The following is a 26,813-nucleotide window of genomic DNA, read 5'->3' as shown; positions in this document are numbered from 1 at the left end:
CGTTATTCATGTGTGGCAAAGCAGTTAATGCCGCACATTCGGTGACTTTCCATAGAAGAGCAAACCCAATAATCAAAATATTGTGTTGTTTTAAAAAAATGTTATAAAAAAAAAGTTGATACATTTGATTTATTTTGATTTTATTTTAGCTTTTTTTTTATCTGTCCTGTTTGGCAGCTTCGGCATTCAGTACGGGTTAACTGTACGTTTATTTTGCCAGAACAATACGGCAGGTGAGTCTGGTATACTCCTCTGGTTGTAGTTTACTTGTAAAGCCATTGGTCACTACATGGTTTAATAGGGTTTAATAGGGATACTTCATTTAAAGTAACGCCGAAAAGAAAGGTGCCACTCACCTTACTCCCTTTCACTCCTTCACAGTGACACCGTGACTTTCCACTGCACACACACTGAAACAAATAACACAACTGCTGAAGTGTGTTTACATTGCTTTTCCTGCACAATCTGCTCATATGGGCGACCAGCGCATTTGATGGGCTTTATTTCCTGCCTGTGGTATAATCTGTGTGTGTGTGTGTGTGTGTGTGTGTGTGTGTGTGTGTATGGATACGGCAGGGCTGCAGATTGAGTACATGCACTGGATTTATGGAATCAATTCCTTCCAATAACAGCAAGCCGTCAAATAATACACCAGCTTAGTCCAAACCTTCAACCTTGGTTCAATAGAATGAGGTTTAATGGAAGCCAGTAAACTACTGCTACTGTTTATTATTGTTATAATATGCTCACCCAGGGTTCCGCTGTGGATTCCACAGACAGGCAGCAGTGGGGAACTGCAACATTCTGAGAGACGTTTCGAGAATTCAGCCTAAGCAAAAATATTAGGAACACCTCGCAATATGATGCGGTGCAAACCATATTGATGAACATATTTTTAATGGAGCGCCTCTCTGACAGTGTCAACCAAGATTTTTTGTTCTTGTATTGAACATAATGGCGTAGTTGTTCCTAATGAACTGTCCACAGAGTGTCAATGTTGTGAAATCTTGACAGGATATGCAATACGGAGCAAGCAGTGCCTTTCATCCATGTGGCTGCCGTCTGATGACATATAAACAAAGATGGAGGAATGTTCAGTGACCTTTGGTCTTAATAGCGGACCTTCCATCATTTTATAATACAGTCGAGCCACGGCTTTCGTGCACCCCAGTTTTTATTCGGTTTCTACAAAAATGTTTGTCAAAGGTATGTCTCTGTTTTCGTACTCTGTCTCCGATATTGTAAGGTCAAACAGTGCCCAAACAAAGCATCCACGCATTGGTGACTCAGTCTCTGTGAAGAATGGTTCTTTTAGAGTTTGGACACTATAGACAGATTGTGGCCAGGGATTCCTTTAATCATCTTTATTATGTGTGTGTGGGTGGTTTATTTTTTTCATAGAACACACGCAGAACGATGAACAACCCTCTTACTCTCCTCCTTTCAAGCATTGTGCGCCGATGAGGCTTTCAAGCACACTAAATATTCCTCAGTGTTCTGCATGCTTTTTTTTTATTAGCCTACGCCTGCAAAATGACCCACCGTGACGCCAAAGGAAGCTTCAAGTGCCAGAACTTTGATAAAGAAGGCAAGACACACTATTGAATTTAAGTAAAAAAACTTGAGGCAAAGTACAAAGATAGCGTCTGGTACAATAGGATTGCAATGTAATGGTTCCTAGTTGACACAAGTTGCAGGGGGAGCAGTTTATCTGAGACACATGACAAAAAGTACAGTCATGGAAAAAATGATTAGACCACCCTTGTTACTTGTTCATTTTAATGCCTAATACAACTAAAGGTACCTTTGTTTGGACAGATATAACAATAACAACAAAAATAGCTCATAAGAGTTACATTTTTTGGCAGTGCAATGCTAGAGCTATTCATGTAAGAACTTAAGTGATTTTGGTTATTATCAAGAAAACCATGGAAGTTGCTAGATATCAGCTCTTAAATTCAACTCTTATGAGCTATATTTGTTATCATCATTATATTTTTCCAAACAAATGTACCTTTAGTTGTAGCAGGCATTAAAATGGATCAATAAACTGAAGAAACAAGGGTGGTCTCATAATGTGATTGTACCTGCTGCTGAAGTTTACAATAAAGTCCAAGTGAGCAGTATACAGTCCTAACCATTCAGCCTTTAAAGTTAAGTTTGCAACTTGTCGTGTTTAAATGATAATATTTTTATTTTGCTCTAAGCTCATGTTGCATTGTTGTGTATGCCTTCACAATAAAGGCCACTTATTGCAATCTGCTGCCTAGCGCACTGCTGATTACAGAACATACTGTAACGCAACTAAACAGTTCAACTGTGCCGGAGGTCTGCGCTCTACTCTTCTATTTCAAGCATCTTATGATGACTTACACATTAATCTGCTTTTTTGGCTCTTTTCTGCGGGTGAGTGTTTTATTTATCCGATGTTCCCAGACCTCGCTCGCAAAGGCCCACCAACATGGCCCAGCAAAGAACACTCTGTGTGCTTACATTCAGGCACAAACAACCTTCCGTCGTCAGGATGCAAGATGTTGGCGGATAAGCACCAGCACTCCAGTTGCAAGCATATTGTATATCAAAGTCAATCCCAATAAGCATTTGCAGTGCCAAAAGATCACCAGTAAGAGTTATAATACACTAATTAAGAATTTCTATAGTCTCAAATAAAGGACATCTTACATTCTTGGCGGCAGTGTCCATCAGCATCAGAGCAAACAGGATCAAAGGAAGTAGCGACCCTCTTCTTCCCATGACTTTTTCTCTCCAGACACAACAGCTCATGAGTAAAACAAGCCCTCAGGAGTAATGAACATCCACGGTGAACGTTCTCTGTGCGCGGCTTTCACATTCATTCTGATACTCTTTGATTGCACTGAGCAGCTTGACCTTGAAGAAGGGAGGCGCACACATGATGTCCAGCCCAAACAGCATCCTCATCTCACTCAGGGATTTTAGCTGCAACAGATTAGATTGCATCTTGTTGGACATCATCCTGCCGAGAATGACTTTGAGGTGAGTTTTCCAAGAGTTTTATACATTGCAGTGCACATCTTGCAAGGGTGCTTTCACATTCATCTTAATTCTGTTTGTCCACCTCAGAGGGAAGCAGTGAGGTGGCACCTGTTCACATGGCAGCCAACATGAGCTCCTCACGCACAGCTTTGTCACTGTGCATCGTCAGGTGAGCCAGACTGTGTGGTCATACTTTACGTACACAAGTGTGTGATAAAATGATGTGTGTAAAATGATATCAGGTACTGAACATCTAGGGCAGGTTTTTTTTCCCCAAACTTGCATCTGCAGAAAACATGTCCTTCAAGCCTGTTTCATTGAATTTACTATACAGCATTAGGTTCACCTCTTCTTCCTACATGGTTCACTGGTGGTGATGCTGCAGTACCCCACCGGAGAGCGCAGCTTTTTCTCTGATATTTAAAACACATTTTAATACATTTTTCATTAATTTAACATCAAAATATATTTAACACAGTGGTGATTCTATAGCAAAATAATTGTGCAAAAATAAAGTTGTCATAATAGCAGCTGTCTGAGAATGGTGTCAGCACCTTTTATATTTAACACAGAGCAGTGATGCAACAATTCAAATCAATATGTATAATTCAAGCAGATAGCTTTGTTTTTACTTACTATAATGTAGTTTGTATTTAGTACAGAGTACGATTTGATAACTAACTTAATGCGTATGAACAAGCCTGTAAAATATAGTCACAAAGGCAACACAGTCGGACTCCACAACTTCGCCGTTCGAATTTTGCAGCAGTTTGTCAAATTAAATGAATGAATTAATAAATTATTGCTGTTTTGCAGTTGACTGCGGCCTATTATTTGTCAAAAAATATGCATATTTAAGCACATCGTGTTAAATTCAATTAACAATTTTCAAAATAAAAATGGCTAAAAGAACAAAAATGCAAATATAAGGCATTCAGAAGATGCATTCAAAGATGCATCTGTAGTATTCTACACTGGTCACCAGGTGTTCGTTATATTACATTGATGAGACAACAGCCACAGCAGGAAGTACGCTGTCCAGAAATATAAGCAAAGAACTCTCGTAATGCTTACGTGTGAGTCTGTGTTATGTCTTATTTATGTCTAATATGTCGTATTTTCTGTTATTATGTCTACTATAGTGGGTAATACAAGTGTAAAGGTTACTATAGGGGTGTTATTTCATGTCGAAAGGCTGCTAATAATGTGAAAAAACCTAATTAGAAGGTCGTAAACAGGTTTTCCATGCTCTGATTATGAAAATATTCCATTTATAAATAAGTAATCCTACTTTGCGGAAAATTTTGTCTTTGTCTTTGTCCGTCTTTGTCCATTGTGCACTGCTCCGTCAGCCGCTAGTTTCTTACAGAAACAGGCGAGTGGCTGGCCCATGCCACTTGTTTTATTGGTCTCACATGGGCACACATGATGAATTCTGCCAAGTGACAGGTGGCCTGGGTAGCTGCTGAAATGATCAGGAAGATGACTGCCAGCAATTTGGCCACTGAAGTACCATTTTCGAAACGTGGCAGTTCAAGTCATGTGACCTTTGTATGCATTACAGTTGAAGAAACACACTTGTTCACCGTTCGTGCAGATGATCGACACATCTGCACACTTGCTGTATAAATTGAAAAGTTCTCTATATATACAAACATGCACTGTGGTGCCTGCGGTGTGTCACACAACCTTTTTCTTTGTGAAAGATGACTACTGTATTTGTGATTTTATTGTATTTACTGTACAGTTAGCGATAAAATCAAGTGACATGTTTATCGCATCGTTAACATGTGTGCACAAAGCTAACACAATTGTTTAGTATATCTTTTTTTTTTGCTTTTGCAGGTGGCTCCTTGTCCTGCTCATCACTGTACAGCAGCTTGATGCAGTAAGCCTTCTATAAACCTTAAACATCTTACCAATACAACATCTGCATTATAAGTATGTGTACATTTTTTCTTCCTACTCCGTTGACACAATGCTATGACTGTTTAATGAGAGACTGCATTGCTTTCCGGTGTGTTTGCAGCTTTCTGTCACCTCCATTCCAAATACCTTGCAATGTATTATAAGCTACTTACAGTGCATAGTGAAAACCACTGCTTTTCATTATGTCAGCTGCAATTATGGCACAGAGCATCTTTGTGACACATTGACACAGTGAGGCGGTATTTATGGATTTAAGGTAACGCATTTCCTCACACGACATACATACGTGCTGCTTTGTAGTACAGTAAGCCCTCGTTTATCGCGGTTAATTGGGCCCAGAATATTTTCATAGTTACAACATAGAAAACCTGTTTATGACTTTCTAAATACAATTTTTACCTTTATTAGAGCCCTCTAGACATGAAATAACACCCTTATAGTCACCCTTACACTCATATTACCCAATATAGTAGATATAATCATAGGACGATAAGCCATTTGCAATAAATATGCTCCGGACGTGTGGGCAAGAAGTGATGTCGGGGATGCAGAGTTGCGTTTTAGCCCGTATTTTTATTGAAGTTTATTTAGAACATTTTTATGCTTGAAATGCTCAATTTAGGCCAATAATACGTAAAATGTGCTACTTTTTTTTTTTACTAATAATAGGCCGTAGTCACCCACTAAACAGTGATCATTAATGAATTAATTATTGATTTAAAAACCACGAAAGTGAGGAGGAAAGATGTTCGGACCGCGATGGAGCGAGGGACGACTGTACAGGTATAGTGCCTTCCACACATTCATTTATCTTATCTACAGTAAATACAGTATATTTGGACCACCACAAATATTCTCATGAACACATTATCATGGAACTGTGTGTTAATGTAGCTTGTAGTTAGAATTCCATACAGTAGATGGTATTGCAACGCTGCTTGTTGACTGTGCCAGGGAATAAGAAGACTTAGCAGGAGGGATCAGTGTTGCCAACTTAGCGACTGTTGCTGTTCATATTGGACACTTTTGGAGGCTCTAAGACGAACGCACATATCGCTCTTTTCAATGAGCAGTTGCTGTGCCACAAACACCCCACCTCCCCCACCCCCCACCCCCTGGCCTATTATGAGCACTCTCAGGTGGCTGATATAATGAGTCTACTGTATGTTTTGGGGATGTAGGTTGAGTCACCGGAGTCTCAGTTCCTTGTATATAAACTAATTGTAAATATTTGGTGCTGCCGGGGAAAACATGTCCGTGTTTGTTAGCGCAGCAAAAACTCTCCAAATGTCTGCATTTGGAGGTGCAAAGTGGCTTGTCAGCAGCTTCTCATAGTATTTAGAGAATGATAAAGCTTATACAGCGCTCTCCTCAAGGTCAAGGTCCTTATTTGGCCATGTCCATTTGGGAAAGCTGTCCTGTCGGAGGCTTTGCTACAGTCTACTTTCCCAAGGGAAATTCTTGTCTTCAAGTTCTCATCATAGTGAAAAATGGCAGATGTGGCCTACACAGGACGTTATGTCACTTAATTTCACGTGCTTCTTTCTGTTTTTTGCACACACAAACACATTCATATCGTGCCACATCATATACCAATTTGGATGTTTTTGTTGATTTTCTCTTTGTTTTTCAGGGCAAAGTTGAAGGTCCATGTGAGGGGAGAGACTGCTCTGTGTGTAAATGTCTTCCTGCCAAAGGTGCACGGGTAAGAAGTCTCTTGCTCACCAGTACTGTAGCCAGTGGTTGTGCAGCTTTTTACCACCTGAACAAAAACTGCTAGAACAGTACAGTACCACTGACTGTGGTTTACACTTGCAGGTAATGGCTTGTGGCTTGTGATGTGAGTTGAACATTAAACTTTCAATGCAATTTCAGCAAATATCCGGCTGATACATTTGTGTTTGTACAATTATTTCATATGCATATGTAGAGCTACAACAATTATTCGAAGAATCGATGATTAATGATCAAAAATAGCTCATTAACAGTGGTAACTAATTTATTTCACCAATTACGTTAAAAGTATTTAGTGTAATGAACGCATCCACATCATGTCAAGCCCAGGGGCGAATTTTGTCATTTGAGGGCCCACGGCAAACCTAATCATTGGGGCCCTCCACATCCTTTTTTTTTATTTTAATTTTTACAAAATGTGGTATGGAATTTAGGCCACTTTTTTCCTGCTTTTGAAATCTTTTACAGTCTTCTGTCGGCTTAAACTGCTAGTTATATCGTCATGTTTATATACCCCTCCAAAAAACATTTCAAATGAATGTTTGTCATCTACTAACAAGTGTGAATATGAGAAAATCCTCCCATTTCCTGAGCTAAATAGTTCTTCAAATCCTCCCGGGGGATTATTATTATCTTAGAAATGAATCTCAGCGCTTTTACTGTAATTGATAAGAACATTAAGCAACATTTAAGATAGTTTACGTAGTTAATACTCACATCTTTGTGATGAATAGTGTCGCGCTCAGCTTCGTCTCTAAAACTACTGCATTGTCGGCTGACAATGACAGCGGCGGTGCTGCTGCCCTCGTGTGTCTACGTTTGTTGTGACCGTGAAAACGGTTGACACCTTCTGTAGTTTTGATCAAATCTGTTTGTTTTCCTCTCGCCTTCTCCGCTCCACCGGGGAAACCGTGTGCCGCCAAGTTTGTTTTTCTCCTGTCTTCCGGAATCAGGCTGCAATCGTGGAGTAACATGGAATAGTCCATTGCATGAGGAGGGAGGGGGGGAGTGTTCGAAATGATCATGATAGACCAAAACAGTAATATGCACTTTAAATTGAAGAAAAAAATCAGTTCAAATGAGACGTTTGCAGGGCCCAGGAAGTCGTACCTGTGTTTGCCTAATGGCAAGTCCACCCCTGGTCAAGCCACACCTCTCTGTTATGACAGCAGTCGGAGGCACAATAACGTCCCCACGCTGTCACACAGAGTGTGACGCCCTCTAGTAACTTTATTCTGACCTGAACACATCAACAGCAGTGCAGTTCCAACACCATGTATGTACGTATCTCCAACCCACAAACACATCTCTCGTCAGCTCGTCATCGGAAAGAAGCTTTCTCGTTGTCACTAGACAACCACAAAGTGCATTCGTGGACACTCCGTCTTTATTATGCATGTATGTGTGGTCTAAATAAACATAAAGACAAAAATAACATTACGTGTGTCACACCAGCAAGGTGTGGTGTAGGGTCAACAGTCATTAATGGCCGTTCCAAAGAACGCCAAGGCCAAGAGGGAAAAATACGAAAAAAGGTAAATAAAATAGACTGACAGGAAAGCAAAACACAGAAGATAATATAGCTACAGAAAATATACCAATGAGCAGACAGGCTCATTAAAACTGATTTTTTTTTCTTGGAAGAAAAAGATACACAAGCGTGTGATGTGGCGTCCATGTGGACCAATCAAACGACGCCTTCCTGCCGCCACAGGTGGAAATAAAAGGGGTAGCAATAATAAGGAACACCGGCTTGTGTGCTAGCTCCCCCCATTCAAGGTGGACCGAGGTCTTAAATGAGTAAACACAAGGAGCAAAGGTGGGGACACCAAATCAAAACAAACAAAGAGAGACCAATAAGGTGCTCACCTGTGGCAACTAAACGGCGTCACTGCAGCGCGTGACAAAGTGGATAGTCTTATCATTCACTAACGTAACTTTTACTGCGGAAGTACAATTTGTTCTATTTAAGTATTCTCGGAAATCCCAGAACATCTACACTCAAAACACGTGAATGAATCTTAAATTAGGTGGTGTCTTTGTACGCAAACCCACATTGTTCATAACCACGTGGTTAGAGTGATGCAAATGTTCTGCTGCTATCAAAGAAACTGCTGTCAGGAAAATACATCTTTTAGATTGATCATTTCGATCATTTCATTTGGAGCTGTTCATACATACAAATATATATAATCCTGTCCTCTAATGTAGCTTTCTTTTCATAAAATACACTACAAATTGGCAGATTTTAGACATGGTTACAAATGGTGATGAATCATCATTGAAAATTTTGATTTTTTGTGGAAATTTTGAACCATTTGACAGCCCTATTAATCGACTAGCCAATTAATCGACAACTCTCTTGATATTTTATTTATTGTTTTTTGATATAAAAATTTTAATATCCTCTGATTTCAGACTCTCAAATGTGAATATTTTCAATTTTCTTAGACGTCCACGAAAGCAGACATATTATCTTTGGGTTTTTGGCAAACCAAGATATTCACACACATCAGCTTTCACTTTGGAAAGCAATGATTGACATTTTTGCCTCTTTTTTGATAAGATGTGGACCAAACTACTTTGTTTTTGGTTCATACTGATTTGGGTCATCTAGAGGTTCAGCAGGGGTGTCCCAAGTGCCGCCCGGGGGCCTTATCCACACTCTAAAAATATAATTAAACAAGAAAACTTAAAAAAAAAAAAACACACAGCAGCAAAATGAACAAATCAGCAGTAATAAAGTCGAAATATTAAGAGAAAAAAAGTCATAATTTTACAAGAAATATGTCATAAAAATAATTTTATTTTAGCAGCATAGATTTGAAATATTAAACAAAAAAATACATTATTTTTTAAAAGCTGTAATATTATTAGAAAAAAAACCAAAAACAAAATAAAGTTATCATTTTTGGAAAATAAAGTTGGGGAAAAAGTTATAATATTATGGGAATAAAGTCAAAATATTACAGAAAGAAAACATGCAAAGAGTATTTGAGAAAAACGTTGAAAAATGTGTCACATAAAAAAAAAAACAACAGCAAAAATGTGAAAAAAAGAGCAAGACCGAAGTTCATACTAATGTTGCACTTTTTCACATATATCACAAAGATGAGATGCAGTTTTTTCTTCTTAGCATGTGTTGGTTTACCAAATATCAAAGTGGCTCTTACATTCTTTAATTTTTCAATATGGGGCGCTCTATAAAAAAGTGTGGACACGCCTGGTATAGGGCACTAGATTAATATAGGACACTAGATTAATAAAACAAAAATGTTCAGATTAATCGACGAATAGAATAATTGTTTGTCTGATGTAATTTTATTTTTATTTAAATAAAAATCTGTGAACTACAGCTTTTTATAGAATAATTCTAAACCTAGGCGCATATGATCTTTGGCACCCTCTGCTGGGGACTTTAGCCAATGTGTTTGGAAACATTGATGGGACTCCACTATTTGCATTGTCAGAATTGTATCCAGATTTTCACCAAAATGTATCGTATTCTTGCTCACCACTTGTAACGTCCATCACAGAAATTATTTTTTAGTATTTCTGAGCTCTGCAGTTGTCTGAGACACTGTTGTTGTTTTTTTTTTTCTAGGGGTCACCAGGTAAACCAGGCAAGCAAGGATCTCGGGGGCCAATGGGGCCGTGGGGCAGTGAAGGGACACTTGGAGCGAAAGGCCAGCTGGGAACACAGGGGTCACCAGGCCCAGTAGGACTCAAAGGAGCCCGGGTAAACTCTTATAATAGCGTGTGTGCAGGACTCCAACAGATACTGTTGCGACGTAGAAGATGGACGGATGGATGGTTGCAATTAAGTGTCACAAAACACCAATTAGATTGTTTTTTGTTACATTTTAGGGTAACACTGGCGATCCAGGTTTTCCTGGTAATGATGGCTCATTGGTGAGTAACCCACAGATCAGGACGTCTCTCTCATCTTCTTCTGAAATCTTTGGAAGAACTAATTAGAGTATTTTTTTAGGGTCACCCTGGAGCAGCAGGTGAGCCGGGTTTGCCCGGAGTGGACGGCTGTCAGGGGGCAAAGGGTCAACCTGGTGTCCCTGGTTTTCCTGGCTTGAATGGTCTCCATGGGCCACCTGTGAGTAGAGCAGCTCAGATTCTGATCTTTCACGTTTGACAAAAACATTTAAATACCTATCTATAGTTTCTATGTAGAATCTATAGTTTCTTCTTAAAGGGATAGTTCGGATCTTTTGACATGAAGTTGTATGACATCCCCATCAGCAGTGTAGTGCATCACCAGTCACTTACCCCCCACTTGTCCCGCAAGTCCAGGTGTGGTCGGATTTCCGTGACAAGGAACGTTGTTCCGCTTAGTTGCTGGGTCATTTAAGTCAAGAGTTTGGCTTCTCAGAACAACATGCATTCACATATGCATATGCATATACAGTACATATGCATCACAAAAACATCCAAAGAAATCAGACCTCACAAATCGCTCGCCGCATCATCATCACACAGGGATACGGCAAATATAAACACTGAGCGATTTGTGACAAGTTACATCTTATTATTTATAATATTTATATTATATTATGCATAATCAGGTGGAAGTATAATTATTCTCTAGCCAATTATTCCATAGTAAATATGAATACTGTATTCTACAGCCACATCCATCCTCAATAATAGTGTCTCTCTACTTGTCAGGGATCACCTGGACCAAAAGGACTTAAGGGAGACCTCTTATATGGTGATTCCCTTCCTGGACTCCCTGTAAGATTAGATTTTTATGAATTTCACGGCTTTTTGAATAAAATTCAATCTCCATTATTACCAGTCAATGTCATTTTCTTGTTTGCTTTCCTTCAGGGAGATCCTGGTAGACCTGGACATCATGGTGTGCCTGTATGTTTATGTTACTTTCACTTTTTTAAAGCACACACAGGGGCTAAATTGTCTTAATGTGCATCTTTATTTGGTGAATGTATCTTTTAGTTGGAAATGTGAAAAGTGGCAGAAGACTGCAAGGCATTGTGATATACTAATTAAAACGTTTTGCTAGTTTTTGTTTCATTTTATTTTTAATTGAAAAGATTGAAAAAACATTGTTGAAGTTCAAAATTATTCTTACACATATGCATATGTTCCATATTTATAGTTTAGTAAAATGCGCTCGAGTGTGTGGCGTGTCGCCCGGGGGCCATTTGGAGCCTACTGCAGTTGTTTTTTTTTTTTTTAATTCTTAATGGCCCACGCAACATTCTAAAATATAATTTAACAACTAAAAAAAAAACACGAAACAGAAAAAATTGAAAAAATCAGCAGTAATCTTACAAGAATAAAGTCAAAATATTAAGAGAAAAGAGTTGTGCTCTCACGACAAGAAGTCTCAATTTTACAAGAATAATGTCTTAACATCATGAGGAAAAATAGCATCATTTTAGTTGCGAAAACTCGAAATACTAAAGAGTAAAGTAATATTTAAAAGTTGTAATATTATGAAAAACAAACAAAATAATAAATAAAGTTGTAATTTTGGGAAAGTTAGGTTGGTTAAAATGTTATATGAGAATAAATCAGAATAAAGTCAAAATATTTAAAATAATAATATTTAAAATAGAGTCATAATTACAAGAAAAAAATATACACAAAGAAATATACACAAAAATAATTTGAAATAAACAAAACAGCAGAAATAGAAAAAACAGCCATAATGAGAATAAAGTCAAAATTTTAGGAGAAAAAAGTGGTATTCTAAATAAAAAAAAGGGTCCCAATTTTACAAGAATAAACATGTAATATTATGAGGGAAAATTATGTCATTTTAGCAGCATAGAGTTGAAATATTAAAAAATAAAGTTATCATCTTTGGAAAATTAGGTTGGAGAAAAAGTTTTTAATATTAATATTACGGGAATAGTGTCATAATAATCTCATAATTTTATGAGAAGAAAATTTACAAAGATTATTTGAGAAGAAATTTGAAATATTTGGAAAATGTAAAAAAAAAAAACAACAACAGCAAAAATGGCTGGGGGAAAAAAGAGCAAAGAGCGAAGTTCAAACTTATAATATGCTTTGCTTTTACTTGAAATATATACAACTTCTTCACGTATCTACGTGTGCTGATTTACGCAATATACAAGTAGCCCTTGCATCCTTTCATTTTTCAGTATGTGGCCTTGGTGGAACCAACCTTGGTTTGGACACCCCAGCACTAGATCAACTGTTCTCAACTGTCGGATCGGGATTGCGGATGCATTCTGGGCGGGTCACGGGCAGCAAGTCAAAAATCACATGAAAATATTTAATATACAGCACAGCCGATGTCTGCCAATAGGTTTTTTTTCCTCTTTGGTGATTACTCAATACATAAATGTGCTTTAATATCTAATTTAGTGGTCTTATTTCATACAGTTTTGTTTTACAGAATCATTTTTATGCATTGGGTTATCATATCCTCATATCCTTAATAATATGCTCTGAAATACACGTGTGTTTATGTGTATTTATGTTTTTTAATAAGACAGGTGTGTTATTGTGCCGTGTCACGATGAGCATGGGAAAATGTGTGTTGAGAGAAGTGTTGAGAGACTATTAACTTGTCAGATAAGCTCTGGGCTAGAAATTATTTTCAAAAGGTCAAAAGCGCGTTAACGGCGGTAACTAATTTATTTCATTCATCACGTTTTGCGTAATTAACGCATACGCATCACGGCAAGCCACGCTTCTCTGTTATGACAATAGACGGCGGCACAGTGTAGCTCCCCACAGAATCACACGGAGTCTGCCGCTGTTTTATAACTTTATTCTGACACGAACACATCAACAGCAGTGCAATTCCAACGCCGTATACTGTATGTATCTCCAACTCACAAACACGTCTCTAGTCCGTTCAGCCTCCGAACGACACTTCCTCATTGTCAAGAGACGAGATGCATTCATGGACACTCCGAACGTTTGTTATGCGCGTATGTGTGGTCTAAATAAACTGAAAGACAAAGAAAAACAATAAGTTGCTATTGTTATCACTCAGTTTGTAACTCTTAATGTGGAAGTACAATTTGCTGCATTTAAGTATGCTCAAAAAGCCCAGAAAATAAACTGAAATTTGAATTTAACTTACATGACGTCGTGTCTTTGAACGCAATCCTTCATTGCTCACAATGAAATGGTTAAAGTGTGATTCAAAATGTTCTGCTAATATTAAAGAAACTAGTGTTAGGTAAAGACATTTGTGTGCATGTGTGCTATTTTTTAGCTTGATTTAAATTTTCAGTTCATGTGGCGCTGTTAAAACGTACAAATATATATCATCCTGTCCGGTCTCTTATCTTTCTTTCGATAAAATAGAGTAAAAACGGGCATATTTCAGACATAGTTGCAAATGGTGATTAATCATGATTAATTGATTTCAAAACTGTGATTAATCTGATTAAAATTTGTAATCATTTGACAACTCTAGTAAAAATAACCGTCCTCAAAAATGCCAAAGGTGTTTGCATAATATCACAAACTTCTTAAAGTCACTTCCAGCCAGAAGATACCAACTTTGTGACAAAAAACATATTGAGGTCTCTGACTCTATTACATGAAGTCGACTCTTTTTTTTATTAATCCAGGGGCCAATAGGAGTCACCGGACCAAAAGGCCACACTGGTGCTCCAGGCCCACCTGGGCGAAAGGTGAATGCCCTTTATATAATTAATACATTAACTATAGAAATTACACTAAATCTGGCGTTTATTGCTTCATTTAGGGGTTGGGAGGCCTTAAAGGTGTGAAAGGACAACCAGTGAGTTTCCTCCTGTATAATCAGGAAGCCACAAAAATAGAAACATTTTCAAATGATTTCTTTTGTACAGGGTGTCCCTGGACGATCACTGCCAGGCACAGATGGTGATGAGGTAAGACACCAATTACAGCAGCGTGTGTGTGTGTGTGTGTGTGTGTGTGTGTGTGTGTGTGTGTTTGTGTTGTGCAAACATCTTCACCACTTTACGTCCATGTGCTGTACCAGGGTGACCAAGGCCCACCTGGCCCACAAGGACCAGAAGAAGTGATCGTGTTGCCTCCAGATTTCCTGCCACCGAAAGGCGACAAGGTGTGTGCTCGACTTGCGGTAGACTTGCGGTATGGTGCTCTGCGCTGAACCAACAATTTACAACAGATACGATACTTTGAGCAGACTTCGGTGCAGTTCACTTAGCCGTCACACCCGTATTTTCGTCATGGGACCAAAGACTGCACAGTAAAGAACATATGCATAAAGGAAAGACTTGATTGGGCAGCTTTTGTGACAAAAACCATATTCCAAACCAAAATAAATAGGTTATTTTTACATTATATCTTCACAAGCTTTAAAAGCCTTAAATATATGCTTCTCAAGAGTGCGGTTGTCAAAGAGAGACAGCAGAGAGGCAACATTTTCTCTCACATATTTGCATGCTTTTTAAATTTTATGACCGGTCCATGTCGTGTTCACCTTTGAGCTGAAACGAACTGCACCAGAGTTCACTTGAAAGCGCACCTGGACCCATCTCTCAAGCGGTGTCAGTCTGCTTACTTGACCAAAACAACCATACCAGCAGAGCAAATGCACCACAGTTCCTTTTAACCGAACCAAACATGACAAGTGTGAACGCAGCCTGAAATAGCAATCATCATGTTATCATCTATCATGCTTTCGATTATCAATAAAGTCCTCTTCCATGCTTCATGTTTTTTTGTGCAGGGTGAACGAGGTCCTCCTGGACCATGTGGACCAAAGGGAAAACAAGTACGCTTTCTACTTGTAGCACAGACAGAGGATAAATACAGGGAATTAATTATTATTGCTATTTTTGAAGGGTGGAAGAGGGGACGTGTTCATTCTGGGAATGAAAGGAGAAGAAGGAATCCCTGGTTTTCCTGGACTTAGGGCAAGTCACTTTCCAATGACCATGTATGCATAGGAAGCCTATAACACAAATGCAATACTATTTTCTTCCGCAGGGGTTTCAGGGGTCTCCCGGTAGGATTGGACCACCGGGATCTGAGGTACAACCAGTGATAGAAAAAAAAAACTAATTCATGCTCTTATTGTGAGATATTTTACGGTAGATATTTTGGTATTTAGGGTTTACTGGGTGAGAGGGGGCTTCCGGGACTCATCGGAAGACTTGGACCAAAGGTGAGCTCTCAATGTAGAATTGAATAATGGGAGAAAAGTTTCATCTCAGCTGCTCTACAGTGAATATGACTTCTGTCACGTTCAACAGGGCTACCGAGGAGATGAAGGTCTGCCTGGTCCCTTGCAGTATTTGAATGGGAGTAGCCTCACAGGTGAGATGTGAAGGACCTTCTCAAGTAATGCTCACCGTAAAGATTAGGTGTTCACTTATGTGATCGTACGCATGTATACTGTATGTGGTTTCTGAAGCGCAAGAAAAATGTCATCAAGGCATGAAGGCATCAAGTATTCCACAAAAAAGCTTTTAAGTATTAAAAAAAAGTCCAAAACAAGAAAATATATAATATATAGTAGCATCGCTGTGATGATGATTCCAGCTACCCAGCATGCCTTGCGGCACTTGGGTAAAAAGTTGTTAAAGATTAGTGTTTTGAGCATTTATTGTTTACTATTCCCCATGGTTGTAGTAGTGTTCTGTCTAGTGATAGTCTTGTGTTACACACACAGGTCCAAAAGGTGAAAAAGGTTATCCTGGAACTCCTGGACTACCAGGTGACCCTGGATTTATGGGCATGCAAGGACCTCCTGGCCCACGAGGATTAACACTTCCAGGTTAGAACTCACCTGACACGGCAAGTATAGGGTACTGATTAGCATCCTGTCCGCTCATTGGTTGATCAGTGAAACTCCCGCTGATTGGTCCTCGTTTGCGATGAAAGGTTGAAAAATTTTCAACTTTCTGGGACTGCGTCACAAGACACGTGCACAAACTTTCACACGCGCAAATTTCCTGTGTGGCTCGGCTGGACGGTGACATGCGATAATCGCCCTATCGCGCAGGTTGCATTGAAAATGAATGGAGTCGAGTGTGGCGCCCATTACACTTCATATCACGTCCTCTGAAAGCTTTATATTTGTATATCCTTTCAGTTTGTTGTTTTTATGCTTGAAAATGCTTAATTTAGGCCAAGGAGATGTACAATTTGCTTAAATATGCAGATTGAAAAATTATAACAAAAGGCCACATTTAACCACAAAACAGAACTCATTTATTAATAAATTCATTTTTGAAAAAACGCCGTAGAATGCAATGTTCGAACCGCAATGTAGCGAAGGACAACTGTACAAGGAAACAGTGTCAACCTAACAGTCAGGAGAGCCGAGTGAATCTTTGTTGGAATATCTCAATGTGGAGTTTGCATGTTCTCCCCGTATGTGTTCGGGTTTTCTCCCCATATCCCCAATAGTTACATGTTAGATTAATTGGAGACTCTAAATTGTCCATAGATGTGAAAGTGGTGTCATTGGTTATTTGTCTATATGTGCCCTGTGATTGACTGGTGACCAGTCAAGTGTGTACCTCCCTACTTGCTAAAAAGTCACCTCCAGATCACCTGTGACCTTAACGAGGACACGCGATATAGAAAACAGATAGATGGATGACTTTCACTTAAGTCCTGTTTATTTTCCCATAGCCCTTGTCTCATTGCCTGTCTTACTTTCACAGATGACCAGGGCCCCACTGGCCCACGAGGGCCCATAGGTCCCAAGGGCTTTAAGGGAGAACCAGGGAGGTACCAAGACTTAATCAGTCCACTCCCTGGACCAAAGGGAAGAAAAGGTATTCGTGGAATTAAAGGTGTCACGGGACTTCCAGGTCCTCCAGGTAAAAAAAAAAACCATCTTTATGTCCTTGCTGCACATTACTGAAACAGTCATAACTTGATGAATGTGATGAATCTAACACGACTATGTTTTATTTGTCATTTAACAAGGATGCGGAGGTGAGTATGATGCCATAATTTGAAAACATAATTGTATCGACTGTATATAGAAATGACCTTATGTTTATGCTTGTATGTTGGTTGATGCCATAGATTATTTATGTGTGCCTGGTGACCGAGGTGACCCTGGTGACGATGGACCCAAAGGACCTCGTGGAAACAAAGGTGTCAAAGGGTATAAAGGTGCCTATTTTTTCGTTGTTGAGTAAATTAACCTTCAAGAAAAGCCATCTCTTTGATGGTTCAAAATGAATGGAATACAGCTGCCCCCATTTCCAAACATAGGAGAATTGAACAACACAACCAATGTATAACATTAATGTATAATATTAAATATTTTATGGTGTCATCGACAGGTTGTCAGGGCGGTTGTGAATGTCGGTTCGGCCAAGGACCAATTGGTCCCCCTGGTCTGCCTGGTAATCCAGGATCTCCAGGATTACCAGGAACTCCAGGGATTAAGGGGGACCCAGGTCTGAAAGGAGAAGAGGGTCTCCACGGGCCATATGTGAGGACATTAGGAATGCCATAGGAACCTTGTGTTCAAATGCAAACTATCAAACACAATTCAGTTACATGGTACTGCTGCAAAAACACACATTTTAACACAACTTTGTTGCAGGGGATTAAAGGACTTGTTGGTTTAAAAGGAGTAAAGGGCGAAAAGGGGGATTCCTTTGTCACTGGCAAAGGTGAGCATGGCCTCAAAATATGTGAAAACTTCTAGACCCTTCTACATTACAATAATAAAACTTGAGATCATTTTATGATTTAAAGGCGCAAAGGGAGACCGAGGAGATCCTGGATATTCTGGTTCTCCTGGAAAACCAGGTATACCAGGGCTAGATGGTCCCCCTGGTTGGAAAGGAGACCCTGGACCACCAGTAAGTGGTGCATTTTTATAATTATAAATGTGTATGACTTAATTATGTATGTTTAAAAAAACACGTTTTGTTACCAATTAGTCTGATCACAACTAACCACACCTGATTATTCACATTTGCAGGGTGCTGGATACATAGAAGTAACTGGTCCCAAAGGAGACCCGGGCATAGTTGGTCCTAAAGGGCTTCCAGGGCAGATTGGGCTTCCAGGTCCTGGTTTCCAAGGCCCTCAGGGTCCACCTGGACTGAAAGGAGACCAGGGGTATCCAGGCCCTAAAGGAATTTCAGGGCGAAAGGGTCCTCCAGGTTGATTCTTCTCTATTTGCACAGATCTTACTCACCTCACGTATGTACTTCAGAACTCATATTGTCACTATTGTCAGGTGACATTGAGCTATGCTGTCATGAGAATGCGACTGGATTCCCTGGTCCTAAGGGAGAACCAGGTTCACCTGGTAAGACATGCTTCCCAATTATACAGAAACTTCCTACCTCACTTCAGTCATTATTAATTCCTGTTGTAATTCAATATTGTTGTTATCTTGAATCTGTATAGGGATTCCAGGTGATCCAGGAAGGAATGGAATCCCGGGAGGCCCAGGACTTCCAGGCTCTAAAGGCACCCAAGGAGATGATGGCGGAATGGGAGGGACTGGACCTCCAGGTTGTCATATTTTAAGACCATTTTTATATAGCAGAGGAGATGAGCGGTTAAGGATCAATTGACTTAGGAATGATTATTTAAAACAGGGCCTCAAGGTTTAAATGGGGAACCAGGTGACCGTGGCCCTCGTGGAGGTAGCTTTGATGGGCTACAAGGCCCTCCTGGAACGCCAGGTCCACCAGGGAGGAAAGGTTCCCCAGGAGATGTTCTCAATGCTATGCCAGGCCTCCCTGGCTCCCCTGGCCCCCCTGGAGTCATGGGAAGAAAGGGAATTTTTGGCAGTCCAGGAAGCCCAGGATATCCAGGTAAGCTTATGTGTTGAACATCCTTACCATTAGTACAATCTCAATATTTTTATTTTAAAAAAAAATACAGGAGTACAAGGTAAACCAGGACAACCAGGTCGTAAAGGAGAACAAGGGATCACTGGTGATCGTGGAGCTACCGGTCTTCCAGGCCTACCCTGCGTAATATGTGAGCTCACTGGATCTCCAGGACCTCCAGGAAACCCTGGACTGAGAGGCATTCCAGGTGAGGATAATGCAGTAAAACTCACAACTATTGATATGATTTGATAATTTCACAAGCTGTCGGATATCATCTACTCATCTATGTTTTTCCACTGAAAATGTATTTTAATGTGATGTAGGCTTTCCCGGTCAGAGAGGACCAAGGGGAGATATAGGTCTACCTGGTCATGGTCATTTGGGTGCACCGGGTCTTCCCGGTCCTCCGGGTTTACCAGGCCCACCAGGACCAAGAGGACCCGCAGGCCATCTGGGAGATCCGGGGTCTGATGGCTGGCCAGGACAGAAAGGTGAACCATGGCAAACCTCCAGAAGACAGAAACTCAAATGAAAAGTGTTGTTTACCCCTGGACTGCCCAGTCAGACGGGAGTACTTAGTTAGTCTTGTTGAAATGAGACTTGACTTATGCTTCATGAAGGTGAACGAGGGTTCCCTGGTCATGCTGGAGTCAGAGGTTTACCTGGACCTCCTGGACCTCCAGGACCCAGAGGGAAGCAGGGGGAAAGAGGCTTTAACGGTCAACAAGGTGGTATGGGAGAAACAGGATATCCTGGTAGTAAAGGTAACCTGACTACACTGTGTGTGTTGCCTTGGACTCCTACTGTAACCTCAGTAAAGCTACAATTGTTCCAGTGCTTTATTAACGAGACTGGTCAGTATTTAAAATCTGTGGCTCCATTCAGGAATGATTGGTCCACGAGGATTACCTGGACCATCAAGACTGGTGAACACAACCAAGGGATCACCAGGCTTACCAGGCGCAAGAGGACAACAAGGCCCACCAGGACCAAAAGGCAATTTCCTAAATTACTGATTTTAACAATTTTGTGAACTCACAGTCATTTTACCATAGCCATGTTCAATATATTGAATGAATAATTAAATGTATCTTATAGGTGGAAAGGGCCAAAGAGGAGGGCGAGGTGATCCTGGACCAGAAGGGTTGCCAGGTGCACCAGGATTTAAAGGTGATGCTGGTGTTCCAGGCAGGCAAGGGATACCTGGAGATCCCGGGACCCCAGGATTTAAAGGTTTTCCTGGGCCAAGGGGATATCTTGGGCGTGATGGAGATCTGGTACAGAAAATATTCATAGAAATATCACTGTTGTAATGAAACAAATTACATGACATGACATGACAATATTTTTACAACAGACACACCTTAATGTATTTGTGTCTTGTAAAGGGAGATCCTGGACCTAGTGGATTCCCAGGAATTACAGGGGCTCACGGACTTCCAGGTGGCAAAGGTAAGTCCAAATGTATTAAACGTTGACCATAAATTGCAAATCTGAAGTCATGCAAATATGATGTCATGATGGAGTTAATGTTTAGCAAATTGGGCTAACTAAATGAGGCAAAACCTGCTCCAGGTGAGCCAGGAGAATCTTATGGACAACCTGGACCACCAGGACATAAAGGACTTCCAGGCGAGAAAGGATTCAGCGGTAAATTTAGAAAATAGTACTCTGACGGAACAAAGAAGTGTAATTACAATAGATACACATATGTAAAACATTTTACATTTAAAATAAATATGGAAAGCAATTGACTACAGGATGACATTACTAATGCCTCCCGTCTCTTCTATCCAGCACCATTTGGTCCTCCAGGGGATCCAGGGGATTCAGGTCCAAGAGGATTTGCAGGAAAGCCTGGACAACCAGGCATTCCCGGAGAACCAGGAAGACTTGGTGGACCAGGTTATTTTCAATGACAGTTTGAATTCTAAACAGAAGCGGTGCTGCTCTTTGTATGCGTAAATTTAAACAATACTGTTCTATTTTGAACCAAGTACTTTTAAAAAACCATAAATACTGGATGCTGCTTATTTTATTACATTCTATTAACCAGATATGCTGGAGTGCCTTGTATATATACTGTAAGTGCTTTTACAGGTTACCCTGGGCCTCGTGGTAATCCGGGTCATCCAGGTGCTCCAGGTGTTCAAGGTGATACTGGGTATGTCGGTCCTCCAGGTCCACCAGGCCCAAATGGACCTTTAGGTAATGTCTTGTTTTGACTCTGATTAATTGTTAGATTGTTAATAGGTAGAAATTGTATAATGTTAATAATCTTGGGTCTTATACAAGGAGTCCCCGGGCCTCCGGGTCTTTCTGGACTGGATGGTCTAAGAGGACCACAGGGCATGAAAGGAGCAAAGGGTAAGGGGGATTTAAAATGTTTGTTATTCAGTATAAATGTGTCTTACAGACATATACAAATATTGTATTAACTGATCCGTGTTAAATGATTAATATCTGCAGTTACTGTGGTGTATACCGTCTCTTAAATACGTATTCTTTTTTATCATTTCCAGGAGGAGCTATCCCAGGCCGCCCAGGACCAGATGGCTTCCCTGGAGTCAAAGGGTCCAACGGACTGCCAGGGCCTCCAGGACCCTCTTTTCCTGGGCCAAAAGGCTTTATGGGTCCACCAGGTGACACAGGTACCAACAATCTGTCCTCAAGACCTCAAATGAGGAATGCAGAAATGTCATCAGATGAGGCAAAATGCAATGAAAATCTTTGTTAGCCCACACTGCATATAGTAAAAGTTTTGGCAAAGTTGATATCGCTGCATTATCTATTATCTTGAGCCTTTGATTGGTCAGTAATACTGGAAGGATGTGAATAATGAACACCAGGTTAATGAAGTAATGTAATGTAATGTATGTACTGAATATACAGTATATAGCTGTTCATCTGTAATCAACACTGACAAGTCACCAGAATTAAATTACGTTTCTTTTGTTAGGTTTACCTGGTTCTCCAGGTGATACTGGATATCCTGGGAGAGATTGCGAAAAACTTTTGCCAGGACTCTATGGAGATCCAGGATATGAAGGACCTCCCGGACCCCCAGGTCTGTGCATGTCTTTATTAGGTGTATGGGTACACTTTAGAATGAGTTGCATGTGAATGAACTTATCACTGATGTTTTGCTTTTTTGAAATCTACATAGGTCCCCCTGGCCCGCAAGGGCAACCAGGCGATGTAATTTTGTACAAAGGAGATCCGGGACCAGTTGGCCTACCTGGGGCTCCTGGCCGGAAGGGAGATAAGGGCTTTCCTGGACCTCCTGGACCTTCATATAACCGAGGAATTGACGGACCAAAAGGTGAAATCATCAAAAATGACAATTCAACATAATGCACCTGTGCTTGAGGAGAAATACGCATTTACAGGTGAGAGAGGCCCTCCTGGTCCCAGAGGTTCTCTGGGAGCAAAAGGACAGAGAGGTGTCTTTGGACCCACGGGAAGGAAAGGAGTACCTGGCCCACCTGGAGACCCTGGTTAGTAGCACAGTGAATGCTTATTTTGGACACTGCTTGATCAAAACGGAACCTTTAAAATGTTTATTTCACATTTTCTTATCGTTTAATTTAAATTCGTTGTTGCACAGTTATGCAGTGCAACTTGGAATAACCATATACTATGCAGGTCCTAAGGGGGCCACTGGTGATTCTATTGCTGAAAGGCCGGAGAAGGCTCCTCCCGGGCTCCCAGGACCACCTGGTTACCCAGGACCCACTGGATTCCCAGGTGCTATGGGCCCACCCGGGATTTGGGGACAAAAAGGCAAGGCATTGTCATACTGTATGTGCATGTCTACATATGCTTGTCCAGGAATACACTCAAACCAAAAAACAGTGCAAATTGAGAAATGTATTTTCACTTTTCCCCTTTGTAATCTGCTCGCATTGTGGCCAACCAACTACAAGGCAAGATTTTTATTCTTTTATTTTGAGCTATTCATTGTCTTTATTTGTGTTACAGGTACAAAAGGTTCCATTGGATCTAGAGGCCTCCCTGGACCACCAGGCCCTGCTGGACTCAATGGTCCTGTTGGAGAACAAGGAGATGATGGCCAGCCAGGGTTTGTTGGGCCTCAAGGTGAATATTAATATTAATATTAATATTAATTAAATTTGACGTATAGGGTCATCCTTCGCTACATCGCGGTTCATCTTTCGCGGCCTCACTATTTTGCGGGCCTCATTGTTTTGCTGATTTTTTTTTTGTGCAAATTGAACCTGAACGTGCATTGTGTTCTGCGTCCTGATTGGCTAAGGGAGAACCCACCCGTTGTGTTCTGCGACCTCATTGGCTGAAGGAGAACCCGTACATTGTGTTTTGCATCCTGACTGGCTGTAGACAATTGTCAATCAATGTGTTGTGTTCATCGCTAGCAAACAGCTAGCAGTGTGACTCTGAACTCTGCATGTTCTCAAGTTTTCTCCCCGGCAAAACCTACAGTGTCACTGAAACGCTCTGCAGCCAAAAGGCAGAGGAAGATGCTAACCATTGCACAAAAAGTTGGACTCCTGGACATGCTGAAGGAAGGTCGAAGTTACGTGGCTGTAGGGCTCCATTACGGAATAAATGAATCTTTGGTTCGTTACATAAAGACGGAGGAAAACAGCATAAGGCCGACAGTAGCAATAAGTTTTAACAAGGATGCAAAAATGCTACAGCAGAGCGGCGCCAGGACGGAGAGGCACGGTCAGAGGAACTATGAAATACGTGTGAGTCAGTATTAACAATTCTTATGTGTCCAACCTCCTAGGTTGATCATGAAAATTCAAACGAAGGTTTGAACTTTGAGGGTGCTTAAACAAGAGAGAAATGTGAGAAAATGCCCATTTGAGAAAAGTGTATAAAGTGTATGGTGAGGGGTTTTACAGCCTTAAAACATATCCAATAATTTTAAAAAATAACTTTGCGGATTTCACCTATTGCGGGTTATTTTTGGAACCTAACCCCAGCGATAAACGAGCGAACACTGTACAGTAATTTAAAATTCGATCTGGCATGTGCTCAGTTTCGAAGCATATGTTGCCAGGACGATGGGGTAAGTCAAATAAAAAATAGATAATATTTATTTGTGCTTTACATTTACACACACCGAGTGATATCAGTACCAATGGTGCTGCTGTAGTGACTGGCAGGCATTTGTCCCAGTGATGCATCGAAGCCAACCAATGACAGTGCAGCAACAGAAAGAGGATACATGCATACCGACTGATTTAATGGAACCAAGGTCGCTGACATAGCCACGGCACCAGATGAATCACACTCTCACTCCTTGCGTCACTCATCCATCCACCCTCTAGGCAGCCCAGGTCCAATCGGTGATCAAGGCGTGCCAGGTTACACAGGGACATCAAGGTCAGGCTTCCTTTTGGTTCTTCACAGTCAGTCAGTCCAGGTACCGCAGTGTCCTGAGGGTAGCGTTCATCTTTGGGCTGGCTACAGTCTGGTCTACTTGGAGGGACAGGAGAAGGCTCATACACAGGACCTTGGTAAGTAAACACCATGAAATGAAAGTTTTGCTGTCAATTCAAATATTAATTTCCTTCTGTGTCTGTAGGTCAAGCTGGCTCCTGCTTGCCCGTGTTTTCCACCATGCCTTTCTCCTACTGCAACAAAGCTGCATGCCACTACTCCGCCCGTAATGACAAATCCTACTGGCTCTCTACCACGGCTGCCATACCGATGATGCCACTCTTTGGCCAGGAGATCAGCTCCCACATCAGCCGCTGTGTGGTGTGTGAGACACTCTCACCTGCAGTTGCTTTTCATAGCCAGGATCAGCTGGTTCCTAACTGCCCATCAGGATGGAGGAGTCTGTGGACGGGCTATTCGTTCCTCCTTGTGAGTATTCTCATAAATTCTTCTAAAATGATGCTATTTTCTTCCCTGAGTGTGTATTTGCTGTGTATCTCCAGCACACAGGGGCAGGCGACGAGGGCGGCGGTCAGTCTCTGGCGTCCACTGGGAGCTGCCTTAAGGACTTCCGAACTCACCCGATCATTGAGTGCCAAGGCGCACGAGGTTCTTGTCACTACTTTGCCAACCTGTACAGTTTTTGGCTGACAGCTATACGTCCCATAGATCAGTTTGTCACCCCGAGGCCTGGTACCATCAAAGCTGCTGAGAGGCAGCGACGTACAGCCAGTCAGTGTCATGTCTGCCTCAAACAGTAGAGGAACTCTGGGCACATGATGGTTGATTAAGAATAGTCATGAGTTATATTATGGACTTTAGAATTAAACTTGGTCACATTTTTTTACATGAATAATATCAACATATATGGATGGATGACTGGTGCTTATCTTGACGCTGTACCTCATATTTCTTCAAAGGATACTAATGAAATCCTAATGAAATCCTATTTTAACATGCTAACATGCTATTTTAACATTCTTATGTGTAAAAAGAAGTGAACTACTGTTAATAGTAAAACCTAAAAACAATAAATTGTGTACTCTCCCTTATTAAATTTTATGTCTGGGCGGTGACTCGCTCCACATGAAGACGAGATGGAGCTGTTCTTTCATTGTTATTGTGCTACGTACCCAAGCAGCCTTCCTATGTCAAAATAGGGTCCTTTTATTGTCGGGTTTTTATTGGCCCGCGGCACATTCCAAAAATATAATTTAACAAGAAAACTAAAAAAAAGAAGAAAGACATCATAAAAAAAAATGGAAAAATCAGCAGTAATTTTACAAGAATAAAGTCAAACGTATTTAGAGAAAGAAGGCATAGTTCTACAATAATGTTGTAATATTATGAAGAAAAATAATGTCATTTTACGAGCATGTACTGTCGATGAAATAGTAAAGAAAAAATATCTTGTCTTTTTAAAGTCACAATATGAGAAACAAACAAAACAAGAAATAAATGTGTAATTTTGGAAAAATTATAATGTTACAAAAATAAAGTTGAAATATTTTGGGAATAAAGTCATAGTTACAAGAAGAAAAGAAATGGTTGGAAAATGAAAAAAATAACCATGGGCACAAATAGCTGAAATGTTACGCGAATAAAGTCCAAATATTAAGAGAAAAAACTGCAGTTTGACAAGAATGAAGTTGTAGTATTATGAGTAAAATAAATGTCAATTTATGAGCATAGAGGTGAAATATTAAAGAAAAAATATGTAATTAAAAAAAAGTTTGAAAATTATGAGAAACACACAAAACAAAATAAAGTAGTAATTTTTGGAACATTTTGTTAGGGACAAAGTTATAATATTATGGAAAAAAAGTGAAAATATTACGGGAATAAAGTCATAATATTACTAAAAGAAAATTTACGAAGATTAGAAAGAAAGATGAAATATTG

General features: G+C 40.3%; 2 protein-coding genes across 3 annotated transcripts in view; one reads left to right on the top strand and one right to left on the bottom strand.

The window, feature by feature from the left end:
- LOC129169229 (collagen alpha-5(IV) chain-like) overlaps positions 1-2,881 on the bottom strand; it is a 30,306-nt gene extending 27,425 nt beyond the window's left edge. For both annotated transcript variants that reach the window (XM_054755439.1, XM_054755448.1), the window contains exons 1-2: positions 2,683-2,881; positions 357-410 (exon numbers count right to left, since the gene is read on the bottom strand). In XM_054755439.1, the coding sequence (XP_054611414.1) occupies positions 357-410; positions 2,683-2,784 (156 nt within the window). In that variant the 5' untranslated portion in view covers positions 2,785-2,881. The remainder of the gene's footprint in view (positions 1-356; positions 411-2,682) is intronic.
- Positions 2,882-2,883: 2 nt separating this feature from the next.
- Positions 2,884-25,922, top strand: LOC129177365 (collagen alpha-4(IV) chain-like). Its single transcript, XM_054768429.1, has 48 exons — positions 2,884-3,015; positions 3,103-3,184; positions 4,861-4,903; positions 6,578-6,649; positions 10,283-10,417; positions 10,546-10,590; positions 10,670-10,786; positions 11,359-11,424; positions 11,521-11,556; positions 14,274-14,336; positions 14,411-14,446; positions 14,517-14,558; positions 14,672-14,755; positions 15,386-15,430; positions 15,501-15,572; positions 15,646-15,690; positions 15,770-15,823; positions 15,912-15,975; positions 16,331-16,435; positions 17,331-17,489; positions 17,599-17,607; positions 17,701-17,790; positions 17,964-18,115; positions 18,230-18,299; positions 18,385-18,491; positions 18,614-18,797; positions 18,875-18,946; positions 19,048-19,155; positions 19,242-19,460; positions 19,531-19,686; positions 19,805-19,972; positions 20,102-20,245; positions 20,367-20,477; positions 20,580-20,758; positions 20,870-20,933; positions 21,057-21,131; positions 21,279-21,386; positions 21,582-21,689; positions 21,777-21,848; positions 22,004-22,132; positions 22,441-22,548; positions 22,648-22,803; positions 22,871-22,978; positions 23,127-23,264; positions 23,463-23,579; positions 24,800-24,988; positions 25,057-25,340; positions 25,415-25,922. The coding sequence occupies exons 2-48, from the start codon at positions 3,132-3,134 to the stop codon at positions 25,670-25,672; spliced, it is 5,019 nt and encodes a 1,672-aa protein (XP_054624404.1). The 5' UTR covers positions 2,884-3,015; positions 3,103-3,131; the 3' UTR covers positions 25,673-25,922.
- The last annotated feature ends 891 nt before the right edge of the window (positions 25,923-26,813 follow it).

The sequence above is a fragment of the Dunckerocampus dactyliophorus genome, chromosome 2, assembly GCF_027744805.1.
Source record: "Dunckerocampus dactyliophorus isolate RoL2022-P2 chromosome 2, RoL_Ddac_1.1, whole genome shotgun sequence".
Lineage (NCBI taxonomy): Eukaryota > Metazoa > Chordata > Actinopteri > Syngnathiformes > Syngnathidae > Dunckerocampus > Dunckerocampus dactyliophorus.
Note: the sequence above shows the minus strand (reverse complement) of the source record. Positions and strands in the feature narration are given on the sequence as shown.